Source organism: Hakea prostrata, chromosome 5 (assembly GCF_041222555.1).
Source record: "Hakea prostrata isolate BN-2017 chromosome 5, UWA_Hpros_2, whole genome shotgun sequence".
NCBI lineage: Eukaryota > Viridiplantae > Streptophyta > Magnoliopsida > Proteales > Proteaceae > Hakea > Hakea prostrata.
The window spans coordinates 17757441-17774299 of NC_142604.1; the positions used below are offsets into that span (position 1 = coordinate 17757441).

Below are 16859 nucleotides of genomic sequence, written 5' to 3' on the forward strand. Positions count from 1 at the left end.
TGCTCATCCATTCCATCCTCCAGTCTTCCTATCTTTATTGGTGTGGTATCTTCTCCATCCCCAATCTACTATTCATGCCATGGAATCCCTCTTCTACGCCCTCCTCTGGTAAGGTCAAGAATCCTCTCATTCCCCCACCCCATCAATTGGGTTGTTGTTTTTCGTCCTAAGTCAGAATAAGGTTTGGGAATTCGCCGCATCGTTGATGTTAATATGGCCTACCTCCTGAAACTCATCTGGAAGATTGCGTCCAAGAATAATTTCATTTGGGATTCTTGGGTTTACTCCCACATCCTCAAATCGGACTCTATCTGGACCACTCCTATCCTCTCCAACCCTGGTTTTGGAGAAAGCTCTTACTCCTTCGTCCTCGAGATATTTCTACTATCTCCATCCAAATCTCCTTTGGTTCCTCCACAACTTTTCGGCTTGATCCATGGCATCCAATGGATATCCTATTCGCTCTTCTTGGTCCCCGCTCTGCCTACGAAACTCACATCCCCAAGACAACCCCCTCTCCACTTTCATCACCAAGGCTGCGTTTGTTTGCTGGAATAAAGGTGGGGTGGGAAAAAAGGGATGGAAAAATTCTTTAAAAAAGCAAAATTTTTCTACTTTTACAAAAAGTGTATATTGTTTGGTTGCTTGGGGTGGGAAAGTGAGAGACAAGTTTCCTTGATTCAAGGAAACTTGTCTAGTGAGGTGGCAGCCCAACTTTCCCACCCCAAGGCTTTTTAAAACCCCACAAATTTTATGGATTTTGTGGAAAAGTTTGGAAAAGTAAAAAATGGGACCCACCACTATCACTTTTCCACAAAACCTTTCCTTTCCTTCTCCCTCACCCCACTACACATGGGGCCCACATGTTTTTTTCCCCACCCCACCTTTGCAAACAACACAAGCCCAATGGTTCTTGGTCCCCCCCCCCCAAAACCCAAGTCTCACACTAGTCTAGAACTCCCTCCCTCCCCTTGTAGCCTCATCTTGTGATAGTACTATTTGACTCCCCTCTACCTCCAAATCCTTCACCACCTCTTCAGCTTGGGACATACCTCGGACCCCCTCTCCCCCTGTCCCTTCAGCCCCTTTGGTCTAGTTCAAAGGCCACATTCCTCGCCATTCCCTCACCCTTTGGAGAACCCTCAATCATGCTCTCCCCACCCAATCCTTCCTCATTAACCGCCATATCCTAGTTAACCCTAATTGCATCCTTTGTTGGCATGGTTTTGAGGACCTCGATTACCTCTTCTTCCTCTTCTTATGTCCTTTCTCCCATTCTCTTTGGGAGAAAGCCATTGCTTCCGTTTGGCCTAGGTCAAGATTGGGCTTTGATTTTGAAAAGCTTTTATGGTTCCTCCTTGTGCGATCAAGTTGGTAAGCTAGTCTCTAGAGCCACCATCCATCACTCGTGCTGGAAGCGCAATCTTTGGAGATGGTCTTCCAAATCTCGGCCTCCGAATAGGATTTGGAGTGCCATCTGTGTTAATGTTTCTTCAAGATTTCTTGCTATTCCCCACCCCCAAATTGATGACTCCCCTAGGAATAAGCTTATTGTTAGTTCTTGGAGTCGCACCTCTTCCCTCCTACCATCCTCTTGATAGGCTATTGTCCCCGCTCCCCCTTTCCCTTTTCCCCTTCTCTTTGTATTTTCCTTGTTCGTTTAATTTAATTAATTATTCATCAAAAAAAAAAAACTCACTCCAAGCAACAGACCCTTTTAAGGATGTTTGCTCTAAGCTTCTCTCCTTCTCCCACAAGCCTCTTGTAGATTCCCTAAGAAATAGGCACATTATTGTTACTTGGGGTCTTATGATCCATAAAACAGCTTTGGGCCAACCCAAACCCAACTAGGTCTCCAAAACAACATGAACCAAGTCCAATTGGAGTCATGGGTCAGGTGTAGGATTTAGAAAATGTACTACTCCGGCAAATAATGTATAAGTTATTTGTTCTATTTCTTTTAGACAAGCTGAATTCATTGGATATCTGGTTTCTAATTCTATTAAGTCTGCTTATTTGAATTAGAGTCCCAGTTCCAGAGTTAGTCTTAGTTTACGAGTACTTTAATTTTCTTTATAAGTATGATGTAATCCCCCACTTTAATTCAGACAGAGATTGGAATATAAATTGAGTTTATGCTTTTGAAAGCCTGGGTGGCTGTGAGCGTCTCTTCTTCCCCACTCTCTCATGTGATTTCCCCTCCCCCTTTCCTATTATTCTAATCCATTCTTGGGTCTGCATTTCCTTGACTTTTCTCAATTGACTACCTAAGCTCCCCTGAGCTTAGCTCCCCCACCTAGTTCCCCCTCTTGTATCTCTCTCCCCTTCAAGCCCCTCCCTGGGTTTTCTTTTCCCTTGCAGGTTCTATTAATATTTATTTTTATCAACCAACCAAAAAAGAGAGAGAGAGAGAGAGAGAGACAAAGATACGAGTGTCTCCCTTAGAGTCCAACTTTCTCAGTTGGACCACCCAAAACTTGATCTCCCACTTAAGAAACAACCAAGTATTAGCCGGGCAAGTAGAAAAAATATTATAATAGTCTAACGCATGCCACATACTACACATCTCAGGGGGGGAAAACCTGGGCATAGGTTCTCTAGAGCTCATAGATAAAAGCATCGTTACCTACTTGAGCACAGGTATCACTCTTCCAGATCTTGGCAACCGAACCCAATAAGTGACTAACCCTATGGAATATTTGGGAGCAAGGACTTAAGAATACGCGACATCAGATAGTTATCATAATGCTATTTGTTTTCACTAGGACCAGCTTCTTATGGATTCATACCATCCTTGGTGAGAAAACCAGAAAATATACAGATGCTATGGAAACAAATCAGGAAAAAGACCAAATAAAATTGTTCCCATTCAATTCAGTGGATAAACAGGCAATGAGTCAAAGGCAAGATCACTCAAAATGTCCAGGGAAGTAGCATTCGGTAGTCAAATGGTTGTTGGTCAGAGAGAGAAAAAACTTCCAACAAAATTTCTGGCTTGTCAAAACCAGTGCTGGCACCAAGTTTTTGGACGTTAGCCCAAACCAACTCAAGGAACTCTTGCTCAGGCCTCATCTTATCAAAGAGACCCCTAAATTACCTCAAATATGTCCATTTCTCATTTAATTTTTCCAGTGTTTTTCAACTTATCCTGCTCAACACCCTCATCTACACATAGTTTTTTTACTCTGGTTTTGATACTTAAATCTCCCAAGGTTTAGCTCTGCCAAGCATAGGTAGACTAGTAGCTTCCCCCTAGGATTTTCCTTGAATTTTAGGTAGTACTTTACACCATATATATAAAGAATAAAATGAAAAGCAATTCTAAAATGTATGATAGCCTGCTGCTAATTTATTACCTCATTCAAAAGAGAATTAGAATCACATTGGCTTATAGAGCATAACTGGTTCGTATGTCTTGAGTTTGAACTGCAAAAGAAAGTGAAAGCAGTCAGCAAATGGAGAAGAAATAAGCATCAATAATTTTTTTGGGTTACAATAACCAAGAACAGGATGAGATCTATTTCCATATGATAAAGAAGTGCTAATGCCCCCACTTGATGAAATCTCCTCCCCCAGTAGGGGTCCTAGGAGATCGCCTTTTCTATAACCCCTCTTTTTTTAATACAAAAACAACCATTCATAACAAGAAAAATAAATAAATAAATAAGGACAGAATTCACTAGGATACCTGTAATTATAGTTCTTCACCACAAAATATAATGGTGGTCCTACTCTGAGATAGTCAGCAAGGTTAGTGAAATACCCCTGCAGATGAAGAAATCCAGTGAGCATTCCACAAACAAAACAAATGATAAAAAGAGAGGGCTACATAAATTCGTCACCATGAAACATGTAAGGATCACTTAGGCTTCAAAACTAAACCTGAAGATATGAGTCTCGAGGAAGAACGATCTTCTGCTCCAAACCAGTTTCTACCCTTGGACACAATGCCTACAAATTCCAGTAACATGTAAACCCAATTTCCTTCAAGTGAGGATGTAAGCTCCAAAAGGGAAATATAAAGAAGAAAGAGAGGACAAAATGAAGAGAGAATTAGGAGGTATCTAAGCATCAATCGAAACTTACGATGCTAACTAAGGTTAAAGCGAAGAAGACACAAACGACCACTATTTTAACTCCAGGAAGAGCAAGAATGGGTGCATGGACTTCCTACAAGTTGAAAAAGCCACCAAAAGTCCACAATGATCATTAGAATTGCCATAAATGGGGTGAGGAAAAGAGGAATACATATGATTAAAGTAAGCAGCATCACACAATTCAACAAGAGTTAAATCAGTAATGAAGAATGGTTATGCAACAAAAACGTTACTTTATGTAACGTTGTATGAATAATACATCATTTTATTAGACATCTCAAAAATTTGCAACTGCTGTCATTCATGAAATATGATAATAATGACTACGAAATATCTAACTTCTCAAGAAGATAGTAAGCATGCTTTATATCTTAAGAAAATTACAAAATGCATTCATGGGGTAAGATGTAATCATCTAACACATCAAGCGTCCCTAACATACAGCATGCATAAAATCTGAAGAACTTTCCGATAAAAAGTTGACAGTACATTAGTTCAGTATTTAAGGGGACCAACTGTTAGGCAACAAATTACATTCAACAATATGGTTGTCTTTAATGAAAGACAATGAAGTAGGATCCTATGAACACTTTTAGTAGTCTTTGATGTAAGTGATGAAACAAGGCCCTGCAACCAGCCATGAAAGCTTAACAAAGTTTCCAAACAGCCAATGATGATACTACATTTCTAAATTGAAGCTCTTCCCAATGGTAGTAGGCCATTTCATGTCTTCATTGTCATAGAAGCTCTCAACAAGCACAATGCAAACACTGAGAAACTGATCTACCTACAAGGATTCACATTGTGTTACAGGGCTAGAAATTGGAGGAATCCACCTTCGAGAAGACCTGTTGATCCATAATTTCATACAGCAACAGCAGCAGCACAATGCTTTGAGAGAGAGAGAGAGGATGAAATACATAATCAATCCATGAGTTTTGACACAACATATACAGTTGCTCTACAGATGAAGACCTAACATTCTAGTGCTTTGTTCTAATAAATAACCCCTTCACTAGAAACTGAAACTAAAAGTAGAGATCACTGTGCATGGCAACTTCCTACCCTAAAGAGCAAGGATCAAAACTTGGTATGAGGCTGTTTTGACCAGCCAAAGACAGAGATATGGCCAAGATTGGGCGAAGCCATGTTAAACCAGGGATTTTGGGGGTAAAAATCCACATGTGATGGTTCGTCAAAACTGGCTGAAACCATCAAAACAGGTGAAAACTACAGAAACTTGTCGAAACTTGTCAAACTGCTGAAATTGGGTTGGTTAAAATTGGTAACTTGGCATTGGTCAAAACTACTAGAGTTTCCAAAATATTGGTCAAACAACTGAAATTCCTAAACATATTGTCAAAACTTGTCAAAACCTAGGACTTCTTAAACTAACCCCTGGTTTTGTCTCAGTTTTCGGGACTACAATGTTTAAGAAATTTCGGCCCATCTAAGTTGAAACTTGAACCCATAATTTATAAAAGTTGCGGACGAACCTGAAAATAAAATCTTAAGATGCTCATTTAGTTTGCTTCAACTACAATAGCTATACAAAATTCTGCCAAATTTCAGTAGTTTTGTTAGTCATTGAACTGAAATGGAGGTTGAAATTTGAAACTGCAAAGTTTTCCCTGAAATTTTGATAATTCCGGTGAAATTTCGCCGTAATCTCAAAAAAATTGGTGAAATTTTGAACCAAGGGGCTGTACCGTATGGATCTTATGGCCATCAGGCTATGGATATGGTGGATAGGTGGAGCATATGATGGTTCATCTGCTAACTCCAGTAGTAAGTCTGTATATGGGTATAGGGATGGATCAGGTGCATAATTTGTGGACTCCATCTTTGGATGTCCATCAGGCATCAGGACCAGCCAATTATGACAATTCCACTACTGGGTTATAATTCATGGCCGTACGACACATTCCCTTGGGTAGGATATCTACTTCATATTGATGATGTTACCTATAAAAGCGCAGTGATAGACTACGTGGATAACTTTAGTACCATGTCATGGCTTGCTTATGTCCAATATCTAGAGTACTCCTCCATGACCCATGGGATGGATCTAGCAAGACACATACTTGTATATTGAATTCTATTTCTTGTTGCATTTTAATAAAAATCTTAATGTTGTCTTGAATAATATCCAAACCTACATTTGTGAAAATGCATGCTCAAGACTTCTAGTTTCGCTCGCTGATAACTCTATGAAATAGAGTTAAGATTGGTAACTTTATACTTGAGATGGCTTGATTTAGGAGTATTTTATCTTTGTTTTAGTGTTAGTATTCATTAGATGTTGTCTTATTGAGTCTTAACATGTTGCATCTTGTATAGGTCATTATTGTCACTCTTACATGAATTTCTCTTCAGATTAATGGATGAATTTGATTATTCCTCTTTCTCTTGAAAAATGTAGGTGAAGATCCATAAAAGAAGAAGAATCTGTCCTCTAACTTTGCTGTAGAGTTTGCTGCAGCAGTACAGAGCAGAATATTCTTAGATCCAATTCAAGTGGAAATGACCAGAAGGGGCTAACTTAAGAGGACGTTATTCTTGTAAATATATGATTGTTCTCAGCCCTTGATCTCAGGAGGAATGTTCTAATCCTATGGCCAGATTCTACCCTAATGATTGAATGCATTTATGGAAGAAAGAGAAGACATGGCTGAAGAGAATGGAAAAGAGGCAGAAGAGAATAGAGGACACGGCTAGGAGAAGAAGGAGAGCTGACTCGTGCGGAAGCAGGGAGAGCTGCTGGAGAAGAAGGCTAGAGCTCTTGTGGAAGCATTGAAGCTTTAGTTTCTTTTCAGTTTTATAACTTTATCTTCTTATCTTCTAGCTTAATGATAACTATAACTACTGCTGTGTATTTGATTTCTGTTATGGGCAAAACTTGTGCTGTGTTGGGATGATAGTAGTACCTAAACCTGAATTTTAAGATGTAATTATCATGTGTTATTTAGTTTTACTGCAATACAACTTATTGTCAATGAATTCAGCATGATATATATTGATTAATTTCGGTTCTTGATTAATCTTTCATGAACGATTGTTATGATTTAGTTAACTGGAAAGTTAATGCATCTAGATGCTTGCTGAATTGTGTGAGTTAGCATAATCTTTAATTATTTTGTGTTAATTAGTAAGTTGGGTAGGAATACCCAATTACCTCACATTGCCATGATTGGGATTGGGTTTAAATTGCATTCATATTTCAATTCTTCATAGGAATATGCAGATGTTGAATTAGGATGCTAAGCATATGTGTATTGGAAAATACCATTATGCCATTTCATTCCAAGTTCTTGATATATTTTGGGTTGTAGTATTACTTTAGTATTTGCATTATAAAATTCAGGGGAAGGGAAACTTGATTCTCAACACTCTTTTCACTCACTAAGTTCCTTCTATTGCTCCATCTCCATTTTAGTTCTTTAGTTTAATTACCTATCATTTGGTTATTTAGTTAATCAATCACAAATCAATCTTGTTAATCTTGTTTAAATCAGTTTTACTTTTACATTGAAAGTTAAGGATAGAATTCTCCGTGGGATCGATACTTTACTTATCATTTATTACTTGATTGCGATACGTACACTTGTGTAATATCTTGAGATACAAGCAACACTCGCATATAGCCGAGCATGTGCCTATCAAGGGACACCATGGTGGGTTAGGTTTTAGGGAAAAAATAACACTTCCATTGTGTTTATTGGCTTCAGATTAGGATGGACACCAAAAAACCAGCCCAAGAAACACCAAAAAACCCCCTGAAATCTACCATTGAAATCTAGTACAATTTTGTACAGATTTCACCAAAGTATCGGTGTTTCGCCCAATGAAATGAAATCACCAAAATTTCATACATTGACTACAATACACCACATTACCGGCAAACAAATCCTACCTAACTATGCAAGTATCTAAAAGCACCTTATGTGCCAAAAGGTCTGAAATGATGCATGAAAAGAAGTAAGTCAACTCCCTTTCTTCATGCTTTTCCGAGTTTTGAATGCCCATCAGCTTGAAATTAAACTATTGCTTTCATTTGTAAAAGCCAGGCACATACACTTCTCCAAGCTCACATTGGCCAGATACAGCATGAGCTTTTCATAGTCTGCTCTCCCTCTGTCCGCATTAGCTTCATGCTCCTTTCCGATCATAAAATAAATCACGAATTTATTCTTCTCATCCTCAAGTTCAGGCTGTCCGGGATTTATGTATCGTATTGGGCAGAATGATAGAGTTGACTAATCAAACCCACAAAAATCCAGCTATAAAGTGCTACAAACAGGATTACAGAACAAAGAATATGATGTACGGGACTAACAGAACAAAATATGAAAGTAGATCTAAGAAAAAATAAATAAATTAATAAAAGAATAGATTGCACATTGCTAGTACCTTCCCAATTTGTGTGAAAATCCAATAAAAAATCCACAAAAATCCTTCTCTTAGAAACCATGAAGCACACTACTGGATTGACAGCAGCAATTTTTAAACAAATCTGAACTTCACTACTGCTTGTTTTAATATGGGTACAAGGGTAGGAATATCCACAGGGTTAAACTGCAATCTCCATCTTTTCTTGGGAATAAAGACGGCTTGTGTCACATTGACAAAAGTCCTATGCCCCACAAAACTCCACATGGCATCAAAGCTAGGATTGTTTTGGGGGATCTACCCATATCTGCTTGAAAACCTAGCACAGACCAACTCTCTCTTTCAGTTTTTGAAAAATCCCTCCTGCTGCCACCTCCATCCTCCCTTCTAGCCTTTGTGATCCAAGTATCCAACCAGACGTTGCCTCAGTCACCGCCTCTGCCCATCTCTTCAGCAGTTCTGACCAGCCCAGGCTCCCACCTCTAGCTTTTCTCCTTGTCTCAAGCCCAGGCCCCACACTGCCACAGCTTTCCTCCCTTCTCTTGCTCACCTCTTCCACCTCCTCCATCTTCCTTTCATCCATTATCTGATTAGGGCTCACCTGTGTGCACTTGCCATTGGTTTCCATGGTCTTTTTAGCAACAACCCAATGGCACCTCTATGAAGCCTCTAATAGCTGGTTCTGCTAAAAAAAATTAACACTGATAAATGCTTGGTTATGGGCTATTGCTCAATTCTACTGATAATGCAACTTCTAATGGCTAATGCCTCCCAAATCATTCCAGTAGGCAGCCACTATGCGGAAGAATGCTCAGAAACATATTCCAACGTGGGCATTGATGCCCAATGTTTTGGAAATTGTAAGAATTCATAAACTACAGCTAAAGGACTTGTCTTTGTCCCAGTACTGCTATGCTTTGCATGGATTATGGCAGACTTTCAAATTCTGTGGTTGAAGTTTTCGAATATGGAAAGACAACCTCTGTCTCTATCTTTTCTTTGACTGGTTTAGTATGGAGTATTATGAGATCAGGGCTCATGTTCTCAAAAATGGAGTCGTTTCCACCTCTTTAAGTAGGCATATGGTATTCTCGACTTTGAAGAAAACCATTGTACTGCTATGATTCACAAGAGCCCCTGGAATGAGCTGCTCTGTTCACCAGCCCTGGCAGTCATTCCCTAGCTCTTCTGGCTCTCTCATCTTCCATAAAGTTTCATTACCGTATTCAGGAAAGCTGTTGGAAGCAGCATGATTGCCCTCCTGCTCTCCCTAGACGCATGTTTCTGGACTGTTTTCCTTGCTACTGGGTACATGATTCTTTTGCCAGTGCAGATTCTCTTTCAATGAGTTCCAGTTTATAGGTCAGTTTATCTCCCGAATCCCGGCTGAAGGCTTCTTCCTCTACATCCTTTGCCAATGCTAGTATTGCTTCAGCTAGAGTTCCTTTCTCTAACCTATCCTCTTACCAGTAGCTGTAGTATCTCAGTCCATTTTATTCCTTGGATAAGTGACTCTAGCACAGCCAATCACATAACAGTTCTGTTTCTCATTTTAATTCCTAATTTTTTTGTTCTATCAGGTGTAAGGTTCCTGTTTCTGATGGCTCCCTTTTTCTAATGTAACCCAAGGTCTGGGCCAGTCACTAGCATACTCTTCTAATGAACCAGCAGTACACTTAAGGTTAAACCTCACTGCTTCAGGTCTGATCTTAGTCAATTCTCAATGGACAGTCAGTGGCTAGGTGAACTCCAATTTACCCTGCGGCTTAGGTTCCTAGCTAAATTAGGGTTTGAAAGTTTTGTAGTAAGTTTCTGATGTGGACAGAAGCTGAACCCAACCAAATATGACCGGCGAATGAGCTTGTTTGATTCCTAACCTTGGGTCTAGGGTTAGGGCCTGTTTGATTACATGAATCCAGGGATTTCAAATCTATGGATTCATGAATGCGAGATTTATACCCATTTGGTTGTGAAAATCTCTAGATTCATGATATCTAGATATTCATCTTTTTACACTAAAAACGTGAATCTGTAGATTTATGGGTATGGGGTGAAATCTAGAGATTCCATCCCTACTATAAAAACGCTAAACATTTGCGTATTCACAAAAATCATAGATGAATCCAAAGATTTCATTCCACATATTCGGTTAACCAAACAATTAATTTATAAATTATGACTCCATAGATTTGAAATCTCTAGATATTTGAAATCTAATTAATTTTGTTTTATTGTTCCGTAATTTTAGAATAATTCCTTAAGGTTAGGGTTCACAGTAGGTTTCCTACTTAGCTTAGGACTCTTAATTAGGGTTAAGGTTTGGAGGGGAGGTAGGTGAAGATATGGGGGAAGGTAACTCTAAAAGGGTTTAGCGTTTGGTTGAGGGGTTTCGGAGTCGTGAGAGTTTTAGTGAAATTAGAATTGGGGTTAGACTAGGGTTTAGGTTGGTCCGATTGGGCTGAAATTGGGAGGGAAGGTCACTAGGTTAGGGGAATGATGTTCCTAAAGTTTGAGACAGATCTAATGGTTAGACTATCATAGATCTAACCTTCAATATTAGGTTTAAGAAAACATTCGAAAATTCAAGAAAAACTCTGGAAATTAATATATATATTATAGGGGAAGGGATTGTCACTTGAAGGCTTCTGGATATTTGAATGTCTCTAGGCTGCCGCAAGCTTGATGAAGAAGAAACAATTTTTGAAGTTGCAGAAAATCAGAAACTCTCAAAACCCAGGTCGTGGGGCTCTCTTCCACGACTCCAAGTCTTTCTTTGATACTGTTTATTTATTCGTAACCTGAATCATTTACAAGGTGCAGGGGATTTTTTAGCCTGATTACAATGAAGGAATGCAAATAGGACTCTCTAACCTGACTCATTTGGAAACATACTTGGTTTCAACTTGGGGAATCCAATGTGGATTAAAATTCCCTATTACAACTAGAGTCACTAGACTTAACTTAATTAACTAGAAAAAGACTCAACTTTTTAAACTAGAAAAAAGACTCTCAAGTAAGATTTCCTAAACAAATACAACTTGCAAAATAAACAACCAACTTCCAGAAGGAATCCTACATGAAAACTTGAGTCCAACTGGGACTCCTATTTAGACAAGGACTCTTTCATAACTCATCAAGGAATGATCCACATTAGAAAATAAAAGTAGATCTAGGATCTTTGTAAGGAGTGGATTCTAAGGGAATCCCTCTCTAATTGGGAATCCTACCCAAACTGGGACTTTTCAATAACTTGATCTTTGCTTGAGTTTCACACATTTCACCTTTTTTTTTGCTGGAAGTTCCATTCTTCAGCTTTCTTCAAACAAAATTGTGTTCATTTCTTTAGATATTTTACTACCTTAGTGTAATTTCAAGTATGAACAATTATATTGTTTATGGCAAACTTGTTTGAACATGTTTGTATGAGTGGTTACCATATATGAGCATATAATGTACACAATATCGCATTTTAGCCTTTTTCATCGTAGCACTTCGCAATTTGTGGTCCGAAACAGAACTCTAGTTTAGACCTTTTCTTCATAAGTTTAAGGGCACAAATGTGTTCAGAAGGCATAAAAAGGCAAACAGCACATTTCAGCCCCAACAGCCATCACCTTTAAATAAACATCCGAGTTAGAAAAAAGAAAAAGCAACACCTTCCAAGAGCTAGAGCCAACTAGATTTTTTTTAAGGGACCGAGTTGGCCCTTGAGTTTAAATGTTTGGTCTATACTAAAATTAACATCAGGACTAACCCAGCTAAAGATAAAATTAAATTGTAAAAAACAGTAGGTACAAAACAACCACTGGGACCCTCATACCTTCATATAACGAGTCAACAAACCTGGCTTTCCATGATCAGCGCCTGCATTTTATTAAGAAGCATTATACTCAAGAGTTCATCGCAAATATAAAAGCAAATGAATAATAGAAAATGAATACTTGCAAAAGATATCTCATATCGACGCAATCACTCCTAAATACCTTCATCCAATTGAGTACCAGAAGGAATTTTAATGCATGGGAAACAGTCAACCCTGTTATCCTCTGCCCTTAAAAAGTCAAAAACTATGAGGGCAACAAAAGCAGTAATTTGCAGAAGAAAGTCCAACAGAACAGCCAGTGCTGTAATGCAACCAAAAGGAAGAAAGAAAGAACAAAGAGCAGTGAAGGTAAGGTCAGTAAAGGTAGTATAAGAAAGTTATATACTGCAAACGATTCTTCCATCAGAAAACAAACTGTCCAAACCTGCAAACATGGAGAACACACGGCATGCTGGCATTGGAATGAAACTTCCAACAGCAAATGCTAAAACCTCAGACAGACTAGCTAGCGTAATAGATGGCCCAACTTCAACAAGAGCATTACTCAATCGTCCTTCCAAAGGCAATGCCAATGATTGCCGTTGCACAGCATGTACCAGGATACACATGTTATCCACTCCAACCTGACAGTAACATACAAAGATTATCCATTTAGCTTAGCAGAAAATATGTAATGAAAACAATAATTAACAATTATAGGCCGTACACATAAATATTAAAGGTTCTGAGAGAAGGTAGAAATTGCACAGATGAGTGTCTCATTATGAAATTCAGATACGATATTTGTGAGCAACCAAGTAATGTAAAATGAAGAAGCAATCCATAAGATGAAACAAGATAAGACCTGAAGACCTACATCTGCAAATCCAACCAGCCCCCAAGAAAATTTGTTTTTTATCATGTCCTTTTCTTGTTCTCTGAACCATAGGCTAAACTGGTTCAATTTGTCTTTTGTTTTGGTCAAAATTTAAGGGGACGCCAAAGAGATCTTATAACTTGTAACTAATTAGGCAGTTGAGGCTCCATCCCTGAAAGGTCTTTTAAGATGATTTGGGGTAGTTTTATGTGTTCCAACTTTGAGGGCCTGTTTGGTTATCTGAATCCAGGGACTTGAAATCCCTGGATTCATGATTCAGGGATATATGCCTTGTTTGGTTGCAAAACATCCTTGGATTCATGAAATCCAGGGATTTCACTTTTTTGCCTAAAAATGTGAATCAAGTGATTCTTGGGTATTGGGTGGAATCCATGGATTCCACCATAAGCATAAAATGGTTTGAATTTGCGGATTCATGTGGATTATGTTGACAGAACTCTACGAAAGTCGAAAGACGGAAAGTCGAAAGACGGAAAGTCGAAAGGCAGAAAGTTGAAAGGCGGAAAGGGTGCTCTTGCTTCTCGCAAGGTAGGGTTTCTCGAGCGTCCGTGTTCCAAGAGCATGAAAGGTAGATTCATCTTCTTCTTCTTGTACATTCTGCTTCTTCATCTTCTTCTCCTGGTTCATGAAATTTATGCATTAGTAGTTTGTTTTTACAAGATCTTAGATTTACACTTTCGGTCTTTCCATTTCATCTTCGAGCTTCACTCTTCGATATAGAGAGAATGAGAGCTGAAGCTTAGTGTCGTAGCTATCTTCGTACCTAGCTGCCGTCGCACCTTGCTTCTTACAACGCCAGGCCTTACAGCTCCGGGGCCGGATGAGGTAAACACCCTCGCTCTTTCTCTTCTCGTATTCATTTCGTTCAGTTCTGTATGATTTCAGTGCTGTCTAGAGGTTGGGATCAACCTTGAATCAAAATTAAGATAAATTGGAACTAGGGTTTTCTCACTTCTGGTGGGGCTCTCCAGCATTTAAAAAGGATTTTTTTCATTGACACAATCTTGGAAGTCGTTCCAATATTTGCGGTGAAATGTGTCCTTACTTCTTAATGCCATGAATACATATGAGTGTCATTGATGCAGAGTAGATTAATTTTTTGTTGTCAATCCATTTTTTTTGGCAATCTAAGATCATGAAATTGTAGTTCTTGAGTACCTTGTATGTCCATATCCGTACTTCCATAGTGCACTTGATTCTCAGTCTCTTTAGACTTTTTCATCTATAGTTAGTCGCAGTGCTCTTGTCTTTTTCTATGAGTTAAGTTCCCTCATTCATTTGTGCTAGTAAAATGTGCTTGATATTAATCTGATAAGCTATATTTGTTTTCATAATATAGTGGTTAGTGGTGGGAGTGAATTTAACATGTGTTATGATTCTTATGAATATGAGCGGTTTCCCTCGGCTTCACTTGTTTTTTCTGATTTCGTGTTAAACCTTCTTGTTTGAGGTTAGCAAAGTTCTTCTATATAGAGTGAACAATGTTTCTGTATTTATTTGTCAAGACCTTCATAATGTACTATGTATCAACACATTCACATTTTTTCGTCTCTACTCTATTTTTTCCCACTTCGCTCAACAGTCGCCATCCGTATTCTTTCACTCAGTACAAGACAGCTGAATAAGAATTCCTTTTCATCCTCTTTTTCCCCGTGTGTAACCTTCCTGGGTTGTGGACCTTAAATTAATTGCACTTCCCACATTATATTGTCTCTTCAGCTTCTCAGCTGTTGTAGTTTCCGCTGAGAACGGAATAGTGTTCATGTCCAAAGGTGAACAAAGCCCTAGCTTCTAGAGTTCGCTGCTTTTCCCAGGCCGGAGAAGGGCTTATACTGCTCGCCTTTGTTTGATATGTTCATTCAGAATGTGTTAGAGGTGTAACTGCAGGATTGAATATTGGCCTAACCTATAGTGTTGAATGGAGGGGCTCTAGTTCAAAATCTCATGTTTGAGCCCAAAGCAGCCAATCTGAAAATTAGACAAGACTCCAATGAGGTCGCTGGCCCCACATTTAGTACTGTTTGAATATGTTGAAGTATCTCCTTGTGGTAACCAGGCTAGCATGCCATGCACAAAAATTTTACTATTTTATCAAATTGAATAATCACAATGTTTGCATGCTTGATTATAGTTAATACATTGCAGTTTTTTCAACATTAATGTGTGTTATACTGAATGTTGTGGATACACATATCTGTTTGGGTTTAAATTATACTACCTTGTGTTATGCTTGATTTCAGATAGGTGTAAACCTTTAGATTCTTATTTACATTTAAGTTGATAGCTCAATCATATGTGTGTGGGAATCTTGACAGGTTTTATATCTCATGTTTATATGGTTTTTATCATTTAAACATCATCGTCTGTTGCCTTATACTTAATTCTGTATGGAGTCTGTTCTTCACTTCTGTGTGTGGGAATCATATGTGTTTGTTGATATTTCTCACCAGATTATGCCATAACCACTCTTCCATTCTATCTCCATTATGAAATTCTAATTTGAGGGTGATTGCATACTGGTTTTATTCCTTAGTAATTGGTTTTGTCTTCTATCAGACTATGTGTTTCAAATTTAGAATCTATAGATTAATTACAGAGTCTAAACATTACCAGGACTCTTTAATGTTGATACACTGATTATGCAATTCAGTCTAGAGGGTTATTATTGAAGATTTTTTTCTCTCACACTTTCAGCCTTCAATTTCAGATTGGTTGATGACATATTAGAAAAGATCAAAGAGGCTATAAGAGTGTACATGGAGGATATGGTTTTGAAGAGAGGAATGAGGAAGGGATCTCAATTTTAGATTGTGCTGTTGCTTTTGATCTATCAATTATAAATACTTACTTCAAAAAGAGAGAGGAGCATTTAATTACTTTCAAAAATGGACATCATAGAAGCCAAATAGATTTCTTCCTAACTAGAAGGACTGATAGATTGTTGTGCAAGGATTGCAAGGTGATACTAGGGGAAAGCTTAATTGCACAACATAGACTTGTGGTATTGGATATGTGCCTAACCTTAAAAACTCATAAAAGGTGCAATGTTAACTATCCCAGGATAAGATGGTGGAACTTGAAAGGAGAGTGCTCCAAATCCTTCGCTAATGAAGTAGTCAAACAAGGAAAGTGGGATTTTAAGGGCGATACTAATGCAATGTGGAATGAGATGGCTATGTGTATCAAGAAGGTGGCTAAAGATGTCTTAGGTGAATCAAAAAGAAAGGTCCATTTTTATAGAGAGACTTGGTGGTGGGATAGTGAGGTTCCAGCTGCCATTAGGAATAAGAAAGCTAGTTTTAAGACATGGCAAAGAACTAAGGATGCTAAGGATCTTCAAAGGTATAGGTTGGATAGAAATGAAGCTAAGAAAATTGCAGGAAAAGCAAGGGAAAAGAAGTAATGATCTTTATTTTTTCTCAAATGAAAGTTATAGTGAGTCCATTAAAATCTTCATAAGAAATTTTAAGCCAGAATGATTAATTTGACACATCTATTACAGTTTTACAGTCTCCATTTGAAATGTTCAAACTTACTGTTTTAGGCTGTCTACATATTAGATTGTGCATTACCCCGCTTTTATCTTAGTAACATGATACAAATTTCAAGCCAACTAAGAATTTCTTAACTCAGTATGGATCATGACTTAGTGACTAGCTTACAAGTGCCAGTC

General features: G+C 38.3%; 1 protein-coding gene across 1 annotated transcript in view; it reads right to left on the reverse strand.

Moving 5' to 3' along the window:
* LOC149015547 (uncharacterized) overlaps positions 1-16859 on the reverse strand; it is a 72613-nt gene that overhangs the window by 21267 nt on the left and 34487 nt on the right. The window contains exons 20-26 of the mRNA XM_089155894.1: positions 12734-12932; positions 12470-12610; positions 12307-12350; positions 4087-4170; positions 3883-3951; positions 3689-3765; positions 3357-3426 (exon numbers count right to left, since the gene is read on the reverse strand). Coding sequence (XP_089012020.1) covers positions 3357-3426; positions 3689-3765; positions 3883-3951; positions 4087-4170; positions 12307-12350; positions 12470-12610; positions 12734-12932 — 684 coding nt within the window. The remainder of the gene's footprint in view (positions 1-3356; positions 3427-3688; positions 3766-3882; positions 3952-4086; positions 4171-12306; positions 12351-12469; positions 12611-12733; positions 12933-16859) is intronic.